Source organism: Mus caroli, chromosome 4 (assembly GCF_900094665.2).
Source record: "Mus caroli chromosome 4, CAROLI_EIJ_v1.1, whole genome shotgun sequence".
NCBI classification, from domain to species: Eukaryota; Metazoa; Chordata; class Mammalia; order Rodentia; family Muridae; genus Mus; species Mus caroli.
In genome coordinates, this window is record NC_034573.1 from 101,402,391 (window position 1) to 101,420,277 (window position 17,887).

At 37.8% G+C, this 17,887-nt stretch overlaps 1 protein-coding gene across 3 annotated transcripts in view; it reads left to right on the top strand.

The window, feature by feature from the left end:
- Eps15 (epidermal growth factor receptor pathway substrate 15) overlaps window positions 1-17,887 on the top strand; it is a 97,658-nt gene that overhangs the window by 12,262 nt on the left and 67,509 nt on the right. For all 3 annotated transcript variants that reach the window (XM_021160620.2, XM_029476001.1, XM_029476002.1), the window contains exons 2-4: window positions 7,557-7,598; window positions 14,928-15,017; window positions 15,848-15,895. In XM_021160620.2, the coding sequence (XP_021016279.1) occupies window positions 7,557-7,598; window positions 14,928-15,017; window positions 15,848-15,895 (180 nt within the window). The remainder of the gene's footprint in view (window positions 1-7,556; window positions 7,599-14,927; window positions 15,018-15,847; window positions 15,896-17,887) is intronic.

The window sequence follows — 17,887 nt, forward strand, 5'->3', positions numbered from 1 at the left end:
GACACTCCAGAAGAGGGCACCAGATCTCATTACAGATGGTTGTGAGCCACCATGTGGTTGCTGGGATTTGAACTCAGGACCTTCGGAAGAGCAGTTGGTGCTCTTAACCACTGAGCCATCTCTCCAGTTCCCTGTTTAGGTTTTTTATGTTTAAAATTTATAGCCTTTCTCTCAGAGCTTTTGCCAGATTTATATTTTTTTCCTTCATTGCTGGCTATTGACCCCAAAGTCTTTCTTATGTGTGCTATGCAAGTGCTATACCATTGAATTTTATCTCTAGCCCTGATATCGATTTTTTTAAAAAAAATTGTTTTATGTGTCTGAGAGTTTTTGCTGCCTACATGTACATATGAGCACTGTGTGAGTGTGCTCTGTGTTCATGGAGATTAGATGAGGGGAATAGATTCCCAGAACTGAAGTTACTGATGGTTGTGAACCACTGTGTGAGTGTTGGGAACTGAATCTGGGTTCTCTGTAAGAGCCTTCTGAGGGCTGAGTTGTATAGGCATATCACCATGCCTAGTCTGATTAGAAGGATTTAAGTTAAGCATATTTATTTTGGTTACAAAGGCCACTTGTAGTTTATTAAATTTTATTTATTATGAATTGGCATTAAACGTGAGTATGAGGAAGACTGAAATGTTTTAGTTTGCATCTTCTCTGTAGTCTGTGTTGTTGCTTTTGTTCTTAGTCTGTTCTCTCCCTCCCCAAGTCCCCCCGCCGCCCCTTGTCATACTTTTATGCATGGCCCCTTGTGGGCAGATTCTGGACCATCTGGTACTTTAGAACAGTTTAAAACTGATTCTGGTGATTCTGCTTTGAGCCACACTTGCTTGAAATGTCCTGGCTTGTCTTTGTGCTTGGTATGTCTATGTGCTTTCTTACATTTCCACTGCTTTTCATGACTGATTTTTTTTTTTCCTTAACACATGAATTTTGGTAGTATCAGTATTCATGGATTAAGGTGGTCAAAACTTTTTCTTTTAGGTCCCCAATTCCTATAATAAAAACTTAACAGTTTGTTGTTTTGAAATGGTCTTTTTTTTTTTTTTTTTAAAAAGGGGAGAATTGCTTGAAATCAGGAATAAAAACATCAAAATCATGATTTTCCTGCCTTAGTATCCCAAGTGTGGACATTAGTCACTTTATTTTTCTTTTTAGAGACGAGGCCTTGCATAGGCCAGGCTTATCTTGACCTTGTTTTATAGCTGAGGATAACCTTCAACTCCTGATCCTCTACTCTCCTGCCTTTAGCTGCTAAGGTCTACCTAGCATTACAGATGTGCACCACCATTCCTTTTCTGCTTAGATTCAAGTCTGAGAATCCTGGGCCAGGTCCATCTTCAACACACACTTTTTTCTAAAGACAGGTTTTACCGTGTACTCTGGCTTGCCTGGAATTTAAGATCCCTCTGGTTCTGACTCCTGAGTATTGGGATTAAAGGGTTGAGTCATCACACCTGTCCAAGAGATTTTTTTTTTTTTTAAGTTTTAGGTTTTATATGGTTCCTTGGTTGATGCATTTTTAGCTAATTAAAAAAAGATTTTTTAAAAAACATTTACTTGTGTGTATGTATATGTGATGTATGTGTGTCTGTATATGTATGCATGTGTGTGTATGTATGTACATATGTATGTATGTATTAGGTCAAAAGACAACTTACGGGAGTTAGTCTTCACTCTCCACCATAAGGATTCTAGGGGTTGAACTCAGGTTGTTAGACTTAGAGACACACATCCTTACCCACTGATCTATTCTCTGGTCCTTTGAGTTAAATTTCGTATCAGATGTGAAGGATCCAATTTCATATTTTTGCTTGTTGGTATCTTTTAGTTGTGGTGCAGCATCCCATAAATGATGAATTTATTCTGAATTCAGAATTCTGTTCTATTTATTTCTGTATGTCTAAACATGTACAGTGCAGTGCTGTTGTTTTCTTCTGAGACAGGGTTTCACTGTGTAGTCCTAGCTGTCCTGAAATTTGATCTGTAGACCAGGCTGATCTTGAACTCATAGAGATCTACCTGCCTCCAGAGTGCTGGGATTAAAGGCATGTACCATCATTGCCCGGCTTTATTTATATATATTTAAATTTTTACTCAACAATGACTTAATAGTTTTTCAGAAACTGGTTTTTTTTTAAAGATTTATTTATTTTATGTATACCAGTACACTGTTGTTGTCTTCAGACACACCAGAATTGGGCATCAGATCCCATTACAGATGGTTGTGAACCACCATGTGGTTTCTGGAAATTGAACTCAGGACCTCTGGAAGAGGAGTCGGAGTTCTTAACCACAGAGCCATCTCTTCAGCCCCAGAAACTGTGTTTCATAGTTGTTAAATTTACTCCTAAGTATACTATTCTTTTTGATGCTACTGCCAATGGAATTTATTTCTTAAGTTTATCTTCAAACTTACTGTAAGTACGTAAACTACAGTCATTTTTTATATTGATTTTTTTATATCTTACAACCTTGGTAACTTTGCTCATTTTAATGGATCCTTTAGTACTTTGCTTATAAAAAGATCTTAACCTCTGTGAATAGGGATAGTTCTACTTCTAGTCTGGTTCCCTTTATTTCTTGTTTTTGTCTATATTCCCAACTAGACCCTCCTTTATTATAATGAAAAGATGTGGCAAGCATAGAAGCAATGTGCCAGTCTTTGGGAAAAACAGTGCATGTATATAGTATAGCCTCACCACTCACACACCTACAGAAAGAAACTGAAAATTTTTTTATAAATGTGTATGTATGTATGTATGTATATACACACACATACATACATATATACATACATACAGACTGTGTAGTAATTTGTAACAGTTTACTTTTTTTTTTTGAGACAGGGTTTTTCTATGTATCCTGGCTGTCTTAGAACACTCTTTATAGACCAAACTGGCCTGGAGCTCACAGAGATCTGTCTGCCTCTGTTGCAACTTTTAAAAAAAATTTTTTACATGTCAAAATGATAAAGAATATTGCTTTTAATTTACAACAGAATTTAGTTTTTTTTAATGTAGACAACTGTGATTTAGAAATTTCACTTCGTTGCTAAAAAGGTTCATATGCAATTTTGTACAATTAAATTTTTAGATCTTTATTTTCCCAAATTTCCCAAATCAAAACCTTGTTTCATTCTGACTATGTAAGTATTCTTGTTATAAAGGATCTTCAGAGAATGCACAAAAACCATGCATGATCTCTGTGAACACTTTAGTCATTCCTTTTCCATATTTGTGTTGATGATGTGTGATTTTCTAACATCGAATAAGTGGTTATATTTTTAGTTTAGCAACAATGACAAGAAGCTGGTTTTACTGAGGCACATAAAAACATTCTTGGTTCATCTTGCTTAATATGAGTGATGTGGCAATTTGGATGACTTTTTCTGTTCTCACCTATAATCACATTAGTGTAGTAATTGACACAGGGTGTACTTTAATCACCTTAATAAATTGCTGTCTTCTTATATGTTTTTGCAGTAACTAGTGAATCTATGTTGTGATGATGAATAAGGTACAGTTTAGAGCTCAGGGGTTTCTTTTTTGGAGGGTTGGGGGTTGAAGACAAGAGTTTCTCTGTATAGGACTGGCTGTCCTTGAACTTACAGAAATCTGCCTGTCTCTGCCTCCTAAGTGCTGGGATCAAAGGTGTGTGCCACCACTGCCTGTCTTGGAGCGCAGAATTTTTATGTATGATTTTAATCATATATAAATCCCTTTGATGCCAATTCAGTAAAATCAACTCCTCATAATCTTTACTTTCTTTTTTAAAACAGACATTTGCCTTTAGGTTGGTAATCATATCCTTTTTTAAAAACCTCAAACTGGGACATTTTTAAGAATGAAAAGGGAGTGCTACAAATATTTAACATTCTACACATTTGGGGGATATCTCTATCAGACTAGTTTATTGTATTGGTAGATAAGTAAAATAGTTCCATTTAGTTTTCTTTTCTTTTTAAAGCTAGGTTACCACCTCTATAGCCTAGGCTGGCCATGATATTATGTAGCTTAGGCAGCCTTGAATTTGAACCCATCTTCTTGCTTCAACTTCCCTGTTACTGGGATTATAAGTGGGAGATTATAAGTGCTCTGTTTATGATGATTTCACATGTTCTATCATTAGATCCTGATTTTTGTATACATTTTATATTTTACTCCTTTCTAGTACAGAATAGAAATTTATCCAGTTAAAAATGAAAGACTCTTTATGGAATTATTGCAGTTAACTCCAGAGCAAATTACAGAATTCCAGAATGAAATTTTCTGTTCTGTTTTACTTCTCACCATTTTGTTCACTCTCCCGTGCTTGTGAAATCTGCAGTTACTGTCTTAGCAAAAGTTGTTAATAAAATTGGTAGTTGCTATTTTTCAAAAGCTAAGTTTCTTTTGCAGCTATTTTCATTTGTGTGTGTTGTGGGTGTGTGATATATTCATGTGCATGTGTCTTTGTACATGCAGAGGTCAGAGGGGGGATGTCTAGTATCTTTCTCTCTTGTTCCCTTGATACAGGGTCCCACTGAGCTTGAAGTTCTCCATTTCCTCTAGGCTGGTTGGCCAGCAACCTCCTGGGATCCACCTGTCTCTCCTTCATGCTGGGCTGGGCTTGTAGTTACACATGATGACCTGCCCGGTTTTTATGTGGGTGTTGGGGATTTGAACTGAGGTTCCCATGTATGCACATGAAACTTTCCTCACTGAGCCATCTCCCCAGCCCACATTTTTTTTTTTTTTAAGACAGAGTCTCATATTGTTTTAATTGAACTTTAATCCTTGAGAAAGGATTTCCAACTGGTTTTGTACAATATATTGTCAAGTTTTGGAGGACTTAGTTTTAAAAAGATTTACCACTAAGACACTTAGGCAAGATTTATAAGGCAACTTTAAACATTTATAAAGACTCCAGCTATTAAAATCTGATGGTGAACCTGTTATGTTGCCATGTTGAAGTATTTTGTATCCAATACTAGCTTTATCCATAACATTTCAACTGTCTCTATATAAAAGCATTTGTGACTGTTGACATTCAGCATTAACTGTGACCCTGAAGCTTCCATAGTAAGCGGCCTTGAAGGTTTCCTGCATTTGCGTTTTTTTGTTTTGTTTTGTTTTTTTGTTTTTTTTTTGTTTTTGTTTTTTTTTTTAGCTTGTTGCTCCTGAAAGGGCTCATAGTAGATAATAAAACAGTGGTTACCAAACAGCAGAACAGGTAATTATAAGTATACTTTACAAAGAATAGGAAAATAACTACCAAATTTTCAGACCATTGGGCTCCTCGTACAGTGTTGATTTGTTCCTAACACGTTTTCCCACTGACAAGCTGGTAGCCAGCTGATCTGTGTCACTGCACATGCCACTTTTCTAGCCACTCTACCAAATAGCTAACAGCACTACTGGCAAACTCTTCTATTTTACAAGACATTAAAGAAGTTAATTCATGTCTCTTGTGTCTGGGGATATATCTTTTAATGAGTCTTTGCTTGGTTTTCTTTCTTTAAAATTTTTTTAAAAATAAGTTAATTTATATATTGATGGGGGCATGTGCTGGCTCATGTGGAGGTCGGAGGACAGATTGTGGAAGTCAGTTCTCTTCCTCTGCCATGTGAATTCTGGGATGAAGCTCAGGTTGTCAGGCGTCTCAACAAGCCTCTTTGCCCAGTGAGCCATCTCTATGTCTCTGCTCATTTTCTTTGAAAGAAAGGTGTTCTGATGAATCTGTAAAGAATCAAGACAGCAAAATGGAATTACCACTCGTCTTTCAAATGCTGTCAATTGTTTAAGTTGTTACAACACTTAACCCCTGTTAGCATATACCGTGGCTAGGAGTTAGTATATACTGAAAGTATACTAAGTCCATCTGGGTTTATATTAATTATTTTAGTGTAATGAATAATAAAATAGTTCATCTCTTAATGTGAGAAATCTGAGACAAATAATAATGGCCTGACTGAGCTGCTAGGACAACCAATTGTGAATGAAGACTCTCCTGGGCAGTCCATGGCATATTAGGAAGCATGGTGGTGCTCGGAGTAGGAAAACTGGAATTTGTATTCTGATTTTTTTCTCTGTCTCAGAAATGAACTCTGAAACTGATGACACACACCTTTAACCCCAGCACTTAGGAGGCAGAGGCAGGTGGATGTGAGTTCAAGACAGCTAGAACTACACAGAGAAACCTTGTCCCCCAAAACTGAAATCAAAGAATGTTTGTTTGTTTGTTTCTTTTTTGTTTTTGTTTTGTGGAAAAGCAGAAACTATGGGATATGTGTACATGCTGGTATACACATAATATATCTTGAGTATATATTGATTTATACGCAGTATATATTCCACACTGTGCATGTTTATTTCTACTCATGCTCTTCCTCCCCCTCACCTCCGTTTTTTTTTTTTTTTTTCCTTTTTTTTCATTCAGATTGTCTACTGTATTATTTAAAATTATACCCTAAGTTACTCCCTAGGTTCTTCTTATCTTTTTACACACACACACACACACACACACACACACACACACACACACACAATCACTCTTGACTTTGTTTTCCTTTCTGTATCCTCATTTCTTTAACTTATACCATGTTTGCTATGGCAAATGAATGGTGCTCTTTATAAATTGTCTTCTACAAAATGTTATACTGTTATCTCTTGTTCATCCCTTCTTTTTTTTATTGTTTGTATGTGTGTGAGAGAAAGACATGGTCTTGCTGTATAGGTCAGACTGTCCTCAGCTAGGTACATAGGCATATACCAACCACCATGTCCATGCCTCTTCCTGTTTTGTACAGATGCAGCTGAGCTTTGTTAAATGAATGCATACATGTTATTTCTAAGTAGATTCACCCTCTTTTCTTCCTACCATAATTAAATTCCTACTTTCCTGTCACTCTTGAACTTTCTTAGATGCCCTGCTTTGCCCTGAACATTCCTCAGTATTCCTGTACAGGCAGACCTGAGTATTTGAGCATTGATACTTTGAGGCTGCCTTGCAGATGAGCTATTATGTTCATTAGCTGAACAAGGAACCCTTTGAACGGGGGTGTGGAATGAGTGGCACTGCCTGCAGATAAGCAATTCGAGTCTGGTGACATCAGATCATCATCAGTACTCCAGTTTGTGTACCACAGATTGCTTGTTGTTGCTGTGGTCACAATTTTATGTCGTTTTATATGCTAGGCAAGTGCTTTCCTTCTGTATTGCATCCCTTGCCTTCTGCTGATTACTTTATTGAAGTAGATTTTGAATTGATTTTTAAGTACCATGGATACTTGGGTAGAGGGTGGGCATTTTGAAGAGAGCTCTAAACTGACTTCTGTTATATGGGTTTCTGGTTAGAATTATGACTTTGTTCTCCTGTTTCTTTGTAACCTGACTGTTTACTCATTCTCCTCCTTGTCCCCAAAGAAGAACAAACCCCTTTCCCCAAAACAACCTTTCTAAAATGATCTTTTCATCTTGTTTTTGTTTTTCAAATATCTTTAGAATGAATGCCAACTATATATCACAAGAAGTTATTGAATAAAATATAATTGCTATTCATTTCTATTTTAGTTGTCAAGTGGGAATCCTGTATATGAAAAATACTACAGACAGGTAAGATTTCATTATTTGTATTCTTAATTGACCATAAAATATGCTATCAATTGTTGATTATATGCATGTACTTAAGCAGTCACACACACAGAAAAAGCAGTCACTAGATATGTTTGATGTGTTATGCTTTCTATTTTTTGGGCTTTAGCCTCTAGCTTTGAGTACTTGATACTGACTTTGTTTTGAGAGGGTCCTACTAGGTGATCTCCGCTGACCTTTTAGTACATAATCCTGAAGTGGGAACTTAAGGGTTCTTTGGAAAGTCAGTTGTGTTGGATGGTGTTTTGATGGAGCAAACACGTGAAGGAATGTTTTCCTGAAGTAGACACAGATGAAAGAAAGACTAAGGCAGACTCGTGAAGGAACGTTTTGCTGAAGCAGACATAGGAGAAAAGATGTTCTGCTAAAGCAAGCATGTGAAAGGACATGTAATGAAGGATTCTTTGCTACTAACAAACACGTATTGGTCCACCTTGCATTGAGTATTTGAGCTGCATTTGTTGGGACTCTACGGACCGGGCTGATTGGATGCCCACACTGAGGCAAGAGCTGTACTGAGGCAAAGCATGTGGAAGACATGTGATGTTTGATGTTTCAAGTTTTCGCACAGCCAAGAACTTCTCCTGGTGTTCCTACTGATCCTCCTGCTGACTTGAGCCAAGGCTGAGGCTGGCTGTCTCTGCTAGGTTGTGTTACCACAGTAGCTAACCAGACTCTGTATAGAACTGGACTGCTGGTTTATCTGTGAAATGTTTGTGAGTGGTTCGAGCTACCGCTGCCTGCTAACCTCTGAACTGAACTGCTGATTTCCAGACAGCGGAGATGGAGTTGCTCCAAAGAACCTTTCCAAACAGGTCCACTTCACCCTCCGCATCCTTTCTTTCCCACTACCTCTGGTGAGTGGTGGGCAATAAAAGAGGTTAAAGCGTTTAAGGACCACCATTAAAGATAGGATTTAAAAAACTTAAAGTTACATAATCCTATCTCAATCTCCTGTGTGCTGAGATTACAGGCATACACCAGACACTAGCAATTAGTTCTCAGAAAAATGAAAGAGAATTTAGTTACCTTAAATATTAGTGTTAAAAAATCTTTAGAATATTAGACACATTCATTCAGATAAAAATATCCAAATTAATGTGTAAGCCAAAGAGATATAACTATTATATGTTTGTTTGTTTGATGGTTTGGTGGTTGGTTCTTGCTCCATAGTCTGGATGGCCTGGCACATAGTCTGACTTGTCACAACCCTCCTGCACCAGCCTCTAGTGTTGAGATTATAGGTGTGTGCTGTTATACCTGTCTTATTTAAGTAAGTTTTACAGACTGAAAGCGTGGCTGTCACACACATGACTTGAGTATGGGCTGAGGTGTAGCTCTTTGGTAGATTACGTGTTCAGCATACACAAAACCCAAGGTTTAATTCCCAGAACTGCAGAACCAATCAACTAAACAAAACTTGTATCAAGGCTTTTATTAATTAATAAAACTCAGGGAAACATTCAGATATAAAATAAAGAATACAAAAACAAGATGTGATAATATTTGTTAATCCTAGCACTTAAAGGGGGAAGCAAGGGGATCAAGAGTTCAGGATAAGCCTGGGTTACATAATGAGTTTGAAGCCAGTGTGAGCTGTGTGATACCCAACTTTGAAAAGCACTAAAAGTGAAAATGAGAATGTGTGTCCTAGTGATTCATACTCAACCAGAAAATTCATTTGCATGTGTATGGATAAGAATCATTTGCATTCTAACAGAGTTCTATAATTTCTCATTCCACAGTTTAAAGTCTTATTAAAAAACTAACCAGGGGCTGGTGAGATGGCTCAGTGGGTAAGAGCACCCGACTGCTCTTCCGAAGGTCCAGAGTTCAAATCCCAGCAACCACATGGTGGCTCACAACCATCCGTAACAAGATCTGGCGCCCTCTTCTGGAGTGTCTGAAGACAGCTACAGTGTACTTACGTATAATAAATAAATAAATCTTAAAAAACAACAACAACAACAAAAAAACAAAACAAACAAACAAAAAAAACTAACCAGGAACACACACATATTTTAGATCAGATAATGTCCTGATGTTCTAGATGGTTTCAATTACTCATGTTTCTCTCTCTCTCTGTCTCTGTCTCTGTCTCTGTCTCTCAATATTTTTGAGACAGTTTTATGCACCCTAGGCTGGCCTTGAACTCATTAAGTAGCAGAGTATGACCTTGAACTTTTGCCTCTGCCTTCCAAGTGTTGTGATTACAAGTATGTGCTCCTGTGCCCAGTTTCGTTTGCTCATTTCTGTGTACTCATTTCACAGAAAACTTGCATAATTATAGAAAAGATTGGTCTCATTTGGCTTGCTGTCTACCTCATTTTAGCAGATACCAATTAGCCAATACAGAGGTCCCTTTGGTTTTGACTTGTAAGTCTAGGCCTGTATACTACTTAGTAGCTTCTAACTCTAATTCTTAAAAATATGTAGAGTCTGATGTATTTTCAATTTTAAGCACATACATGCACACATTTCTTAAGAGTGGGATTCTTGTTGCTCAAGAAGGTCTTGGACATGAGGGCTCAGGCCATTCTCCTGCCTCTTCCTCATGAGTAGCGGGGATTACATGTATTTGCCACTGTGCTCAATTTGACTTTATGCTTTTTTTGTTTTTTTTTTTTTAAATCTTTTTGATATGAGATTTTAGACTGGACTCAAACCCATGATGGAGTTGAGGATAACTTTGCACTTCTGATCCTCCTGTCTTTACTTCTCAAGTGCTGAGATCACTGTTGTGGACAGCAATGCCCACAACATGCCAGTGTTGGTTATAATTTTTAGAGTCTTGTTGTATAGCTAGACTTCCTTTAAATTTTAGATCCCCCTTCCTGGGCTTCCCCAGTGCTGGGATTGTAGGGAGAATGGGCTGGGGACAATGTGTCATTGTAGCCCAAGATGACCTCAGACTTGCTGTGTACCAGAGGTTGTCCTGAATTGCTGTCGTCCTACCTTTACCTCTGAAATGATAGAGTTACAGGCATTTGCCACCATTGCTGGCTTCATTACTGGCTTTTTATTTTTATGAAACTTTTCTTATTTGTTCTTCTGGCTTTAGGTTAGGATCTAAACCTTGGAAATATTTTTTTTTTTACCATATTTCTAGTTGTTATGAATAAAAGAATTGAGTTTTCCCCAGATATACTAAAGTTCTTAGCTAAACCCCTTAATACTTGTGGTGGTGAAACTTTATAAAACCGACATTTTTCATTCTTTGTGTGTATGTGTGTGTGTGTGTGTGTGTGTGTATGTGTGCATATGAAGGCTAAAGAAGTGCCTTTACTCAGGTGTCCTTCACCTTCTGTTTGAGACAAGATCTGTCTTATTGTGTCTTTGGTCAAATGTGCTAAGCTAGCGGGCCATTGAGCTGGGATCTGGGATCCCCCTGTTTCAGAATCTCTTTTCACCATAGCAGGACTTATAGGTCACCACCATATCCAGCCTTTTACTTGAGTTCATGCATCTATACTCAGGTTCTAAGACTGACAGAGCCATCTCTTCCCTCCCGCCCCCATGCCCAATCTTTCTAGGAGAGATTTATAGATACTGACTCCACATCAAGTCACTATTTTCTACAGATAGCTTGTCCTATCAGAATAAAAGAGAATTGTTCTTAAATATGGCTTTGTATTATATACTTGACTCATTTAATTATGTCCTTTTAAAAAGCCAAAGAAGCCGGGCGTGGTGGCGCACGCCTTTAATCCCAGCACTCGGGAGGCAGAGGCAGGCGGATTTCTGAGTTAAGGCCAGCCTGGTCTACAGAGTGAGTTCCAGGACAGCCAGGGCTACACAGAGAAACCCTGTCTCGAAAAACCAAAACCAAAAAAAAAAAAAAAAAAAAGCCAAAGAAGTTGTTGACTCTTTGTGATTTATTATATTGTCATAAAAAGTTGTCTTTCAGTAAGAATTACTGTCTTGATACTCTGATGTATCAAAGAAATCAGGTCCTATTGGAAAGTGTTTCTATTAGGTTACTAAAGTGGATCCTACTAATTAAGTAATGAGATAGCATTACTAAGAAGAAAAAAAAAGTACTATTTTCACATATTTTTGTATGAGGGTGTACCTTACTGATAGACTGCTTGTTTACTATGCACAAAGCTGAGGGTTCTGCCCCAAGCAGTGGAGGTGAGGTGGGGGTAGGGGTTTAAGGTTTCCCTAGGCAGGTATAGTCGTATACACGGTGATCCAGAACTTGGGAGCTGGAGACAGGATCAGAGTCATCTTCACTTACACTGGAGTTTGATGCAGGCTGAGACAAGAATATCATGAGTTTATGGCTAGCCTGGGTTACATAGTGAGACTCTTGTCTGTAAAAAAAGAGACTTGGGCATTATGGAATACCTGTGATCCCAGCCCTTGGGAAGTGGAGATGGGGTGGGAGAGGGTCAGGAGTTTAAGGTCAGCCTGGGCTACATGAGACTTTGGCTTTTGAAGCAAAAACAAAACAAAACAAAACAAAATAAAACAAAACTAAAACCAAAACGAAGATGAAAAAAGAATAGGGTTTCCCCTATTCTTGCAGTGCCTGCCCAGGTAAAGGCACTTGCTGTAAGAGCCTGGTAACCTGACCTCTACACACATGCCATGCCCCTGCCCCCAGCATATACACAGAGAAATAATTTTCAAAAATTGTTTTAAAAGATTACCCCCCACACCCTCAAAACAACAGAAAAAGAAGAGAAGAGAAAAAGGGAAATGGTGTGAGGCAGGAGGGTCACTTGAGCTGGCTAGTTCAGAGTTAGCTTAGGCAACATAGCAAAAGCTTATCTTTTAAAAAATCAAATAATTCTAATATAGAGCTGCGTATATACATCACAGTAGAGGGTCTACATATGGGAGACCTTGAGCTCAACCTCTAATGCCTGAAAAGTAAAACAAAATCCCAATGCCATGTCAAACAATAAGCACCATTACATTGTAAACAATTTGTTCAGGAGTTTGCTATGGTGTAGTACATCAGCTTCCAGGCTAAAAAGAGGCCAGAGGCCTATTTCAGTGTACTAGTATAGTCTAAAAATTGGATTGGAGAGGTGGCTCAGGAGGTGACAACACTGGTTATTCTTTTCCAGGGGATCTGAGATCAATTTCTAGCACCCATACAGTGGCTCAAAAACATTTGTAACTCCAGCTCCATGGAATCCAATACCCTCTTCTGGCCTCTGTGGGTATTGGGCACATATGTGGTACACAGATATATGTGCAGGCAAAACAACACACACATAAAATAGTTTTTAAAAAGGCATGTGCCCTACCAACCAGGGAGTACACATGGCTCCAGCTGCATATGCAGCAGAGGAAGGCTTTGTCAGGCATTAATGAGAGGACAGGTTCTTGGTCCTATGAAGGCTTGATAGATGCCCCAGTGTAGGGGAATCGAGGGTGGGGAGGCGGGAGTAGGTGGGTGGGTGGAGGAACACCCTCATAGACGCAGGGGGAGAAGGGATTGAATAGGTGGTTTCTAGGGGGTGGTTAAGGGCTAACACTTGAAATGTAAATAAATTTAAAAAATAAATAAAAAAACAAAAAGACATGTGTCATTGTGTCTGCTTTTGTGTGTGTGTGTGTGTGTGTGTTCTTCGAGACAGGGTTTTTCTGCTCTGGCTGCCCTGGAACTCACTTTGTAGACCAGGCTGACCTCAAACTCAGAAATCTGCCTGCCTCTGCCTCCAGAGTGCTGGGATTAAAGGCATGCGCCACCACGCCCAGCTTGTGTCTGCTTTTTATTCTTTTTCTTTTACTATACTGAGAATCAAACATAAGGCTTTATACATGCTAGGTAAGTGCTCTACCACTAAGCTGTATTCTCAGCCCACAAGTCTATTCTTTTTAAGTGTTGAAATTTAAATCCGTTGTGAAGCTATGAAACCTTGTTGAGGACATAGATTGTAGCTTGTAGTTTATAGCAGACAGCCTTTTGCAGGAACCGGGATTATAGAAACTGCCTGTAAGGTGAAGTAAAAGGATGTTCTTAATTTGTTTCTAATGACTGCAAGAATGGAAGATTATAAGATTCCATATTAGGATACAGTATATAAATATTTAATGAATTCAATCTATGTTTTCTTTGAGTGTATTGATATGCTGGGTGTGAATGTTCCTTTTCTGCATGGTTAGGAATGAAGCAGGCAAAGAAAAGTAGGTCTAGAGAGTTCAAGTGCATGTTTCCTGATGCTTTCTGTACTTTCTTCTTCCCCCCAAATTAAAGGATTAGGCAGCTCTGTTTTTTCTTATTTTTATTTTTGCTGAGTGCCTCTGGCCTGTTCTTTCCTGTAGAAGGTATTTTCTTCTTTTGATTCTTTGCTGGTACTGGACTGGGTAGAATACTTTGTGTATTTACAGAAAATTTAGTCTTTTTCTTTTTTTAAAAATTAAATAATTAATTTTATGTACCTGAGTACACTGTCGCTGTCTTCAGACACCAGAAGAGGGCATCAGACACCATTTCAGATGGTTGTGAACCACCATGTGATTGCTGGGAATTGAACTCAACCTCTGGAAGAGCAGTCTGTGTTCTTTACGACTGAGACATCTTTCCATCCCCAAAATTTAGTCTTTTAACTAAACTAGAAACACAACTGGTTCATGAATATCCTAGAATAATATTTCCTTTCCTTTGACTTTTTAAAGATTTACTCTTCATATTTACAAATAGAAATTTAGAAAAATCTTTACAAAAATGGGTTTTGGGTTTTTGTTGTTCTTGTTTTGTTTTCTTGTTTCTTGTGATTGCATTCTGTCTTAAAGGAAAGTCCCCATCAATGACAATGATTTGTTTCTCATAAGTACTAGATAAACTAAATATTTGAACATTGTCATGACTTACTGCTTGGTTTAGAGCTGATATTGCTTTGATTTTTTTTTTTTTAATATTACAGTTCCTAAGAGTAGATATAAAAGCAGTTGATCTAAAACTATTTGAAGAGGCAAATAACATAAACAACTATTCAGTTTGTCAGAAGACCTCAGGAATAACTTTTTTCTTTTATTGGCATTTAAATGACAACCATAAAAATGAGGGGTTAGAAGATCTAGTTCATGTTCTGACTACTCATTTGCTTTCCTGAGCTTGTTTTTTTACTTGGATAATAGACATGAGAGACACGGGTTTTACAAACTGACTCCTGTCTAGATGGCACCATTCTTTTAAGACTCTGCAGAGTCCTTGCCCTTGTTAGCAGAAGGATTCTGGTTCCAGTTCTTATGGTAGGGAGGGGAGACAGAGAAGTAGTGGTAATTTTGGTTTTGTGTTTTATTGTCTGCATCCTGTTTCTATCTTTTCAGGTCGAGGCAGGCAATACTGGAAGGGTGTTGGCGTTAGATGCTGCTGCATTCCTGAAAAAGTCAGGGCTTCCAGACTTGATTCTTGGAAAGGTAGTATGTGTTTATTATAACTAGATTTTGCATGAATATGTAGAAGCATAATGAAACTGCAAGTAGGTTCAGAATGATACAGTCAAGAGACAGACAAGTTAAACTGAGTTATAGAAGCAGTTCAAGTAATAGGATGGGGTGATGGTGTATTAATTTATCCTTTTGAAATTTAAAGTGATGTGGAACATTTTAGAACCATCACATTTGACTAGGATGAAGTGAGGAAGGAATTGTGCATTTGGGTATTGGGAAGAGGCAGTGCAGAGTAGCAAACTTGCTGTCCATTCAGACAGTTGGACCTATCCTTGTTCCTTTTGTAAAGCTGCCCATATTTAATGTACCAAGTAGAGTGACTGAGGGACTGGAAAGAACAGAGGTGGAAAGTCCCTCTTGTGCCAGATTGTTATGCATTACATTGATATATAATAATTAAAAATCTTGAAAAAATTCAATATTAATAATTTTGTGATTCACAGATAAACATTAACTCTCCATAGGGGAAAAAATCATCTTAATAAGAATTAAAATCAGAGTAGTGTGTTTCAGTAGACAGCATTTTATTCAAAGTTAAGCCCTGGGCTAGTGAAAGGACATTTGACTAGAAGTTGGAACTTGGGTTTAATTTTTCCCTCATTCCTTTAATGTTCTTAAGCCAGATCATCTAACCTAGGCCTTCATGTGGTTGAAAGAGTTGCATTGAATAATTTTTAATGATTCTTAGATATGTTTGTATAGATTATAAAGTTACAAATTACAGGGACTTGATTTTTTAAAATGATTTTTGTTAAAATATATATTAAGATTGATTCTGTTTTCCTCCTAAATTTCAGATTTGGGATTTAGCTGACACAGATGGCAAAGGTGTCCTGAGCAAACAAGTAAGATTGACAGATTCATGTGAATTATGTTTTTGGCTAAATTGAAAGAAAAAGTGGCATTTTTTTATTTGTAAGCTAAATATTTGTTTTTCAAGACCATGTGTCCTATCTAATGACTGAACATTTAACCGATAGCTAAAGTTTGGTGACATTGTTTTATGAAGCATATATATATGTATATGTATAATTTGTATCTCATTAATTAAATTTCTTGAATATATGAGATCATAGGTAAACATTGGTTTTATAAGTAAGTGTTAGTATAGATCAGCCCTGACCTTTGAATGGAGTCTTTGGGGGTAATCAAACCTCAATTCTTGTTTTACTTCTTATGTGTAAACAAAGAGTGGTTTACAAGATGGAACTACACTCTAGTTATAAATATATGAAAGTGGCTGTAACCAAAGATATTGAATACCACACACACACACACACACACACACACACACTTTATGTTTGGCTTGTTGAAAGTTTACTATGTCCTGATACTCTTGTTTAGCACCAACTGTGTAAAGCTCATTTTCCCTATGAACATAGCTAAAACAGGGTCAAACTAGAAAAGGATGAGAATAATAATAGATGATAATGTGTATGGGTGTTTTACCTGCACATGTCCTTGTATCACATGTGTGCCTGGTGCCTGCAGGGGGTAGGGCATTGGATCCCCTGGAACTGGAATTGCAGGCAGTTGTAAGATGCCATGTAGGTGCCAGGAATTGAATCCATGTCCTCTGGAAGAGCAGACAGTGCTTTCAATGTTGGAGTCATCTCTGTAGCCCCAAGAACACCCAGGGTTTCAGGACTAGATTATAGTAGTTCTCATTGGAGGTTCTGGGAAGAAGGGCCAGTTTAAGGCACTGAGGACATTGGTACTCAGGTATCGCCCACTCAGTTAGCAAATATTTGTTAGGAGCCAAGCTTTATAAATGGAGAGGTAACAATGACAGATACAGCTCCTCCTAGGAGTTTATAATATAAAAACTTCTTTGCTTGGTAGTACTGGACATTGAGTTTGAGTTGTCTTTGTCATGTCCAGATTGCTAGATATATGGGTCTGTCATTGAAGTTTAAGTTTACATTGAAGGCATAGTGTTTTGTTCTGGAATTTTGAAGAATGATTTGTGTTGAGTTAATCAAAGTTCCGGCCTACAATCATTTATTTGGCTGCATTGTTTTTGGGTTTGTGATAAGCAGAACGTCAAAGCAGAAAAGCACATGAATAAAAGCTTTGCTCACCTCATTTCTGCTGAGAAGGAAAGAGAGGAGAAAAGGCTGGGGTCCCAGTATCTCCTGCAAGGGCTCACCCTCAATGACGTACATAGGCCCTCCCTCTTAAAGTTTTTTCACCTACTGGTAACACCACCCAGGACCATGCCTTTAGCATATGAGCTTGGCATAGTATTAGGGGACAGTTAAGATCCAAACTATAGCAAAGATAATACTTTTTAAAAAAGTGTGTGTTTAGTGTGAATATGTGTGTACATGTTCATGTGTATGTCTGAATACAGATCTGCATATGCCCTGGTGCACGTGTAGATCAAAAGACAACCTCTCTAGTGTTAGTCTTCACTCTCAACCTTGATTGAGGCAGGATTTCTTTGTAGTTTCAGTTGCATATGCCAGGATAGCTAGTCCATAAGCTTCTGCAGATTCCCTTCTCCACCTCTGATCTAGCCATAGCATGCTGGGATTACAAATGTGTACAGGTACATCCAGCTTTATGTGAAACTTCAGACCTCACTCTTGCATGGCAAGCACTTTATCCACTGAGCCATTTCCCCAGCCCAAAGGTAATACTGTTTGAATTATTCTATAAAAGAAAGAAAAGAAACTAGTATTGAGAATTTGTATGACAAAATGACACTTGGTGCTTTCCTCCTACAGAATATTTTTTATTTCATTGCTCCTAATACATTGCAAAGTAGGTATTATTAGACAGCCCTCCTTTTAGGGTTGAATTTTATTTAATTTGCTCAAGTCATTATAGTTTTA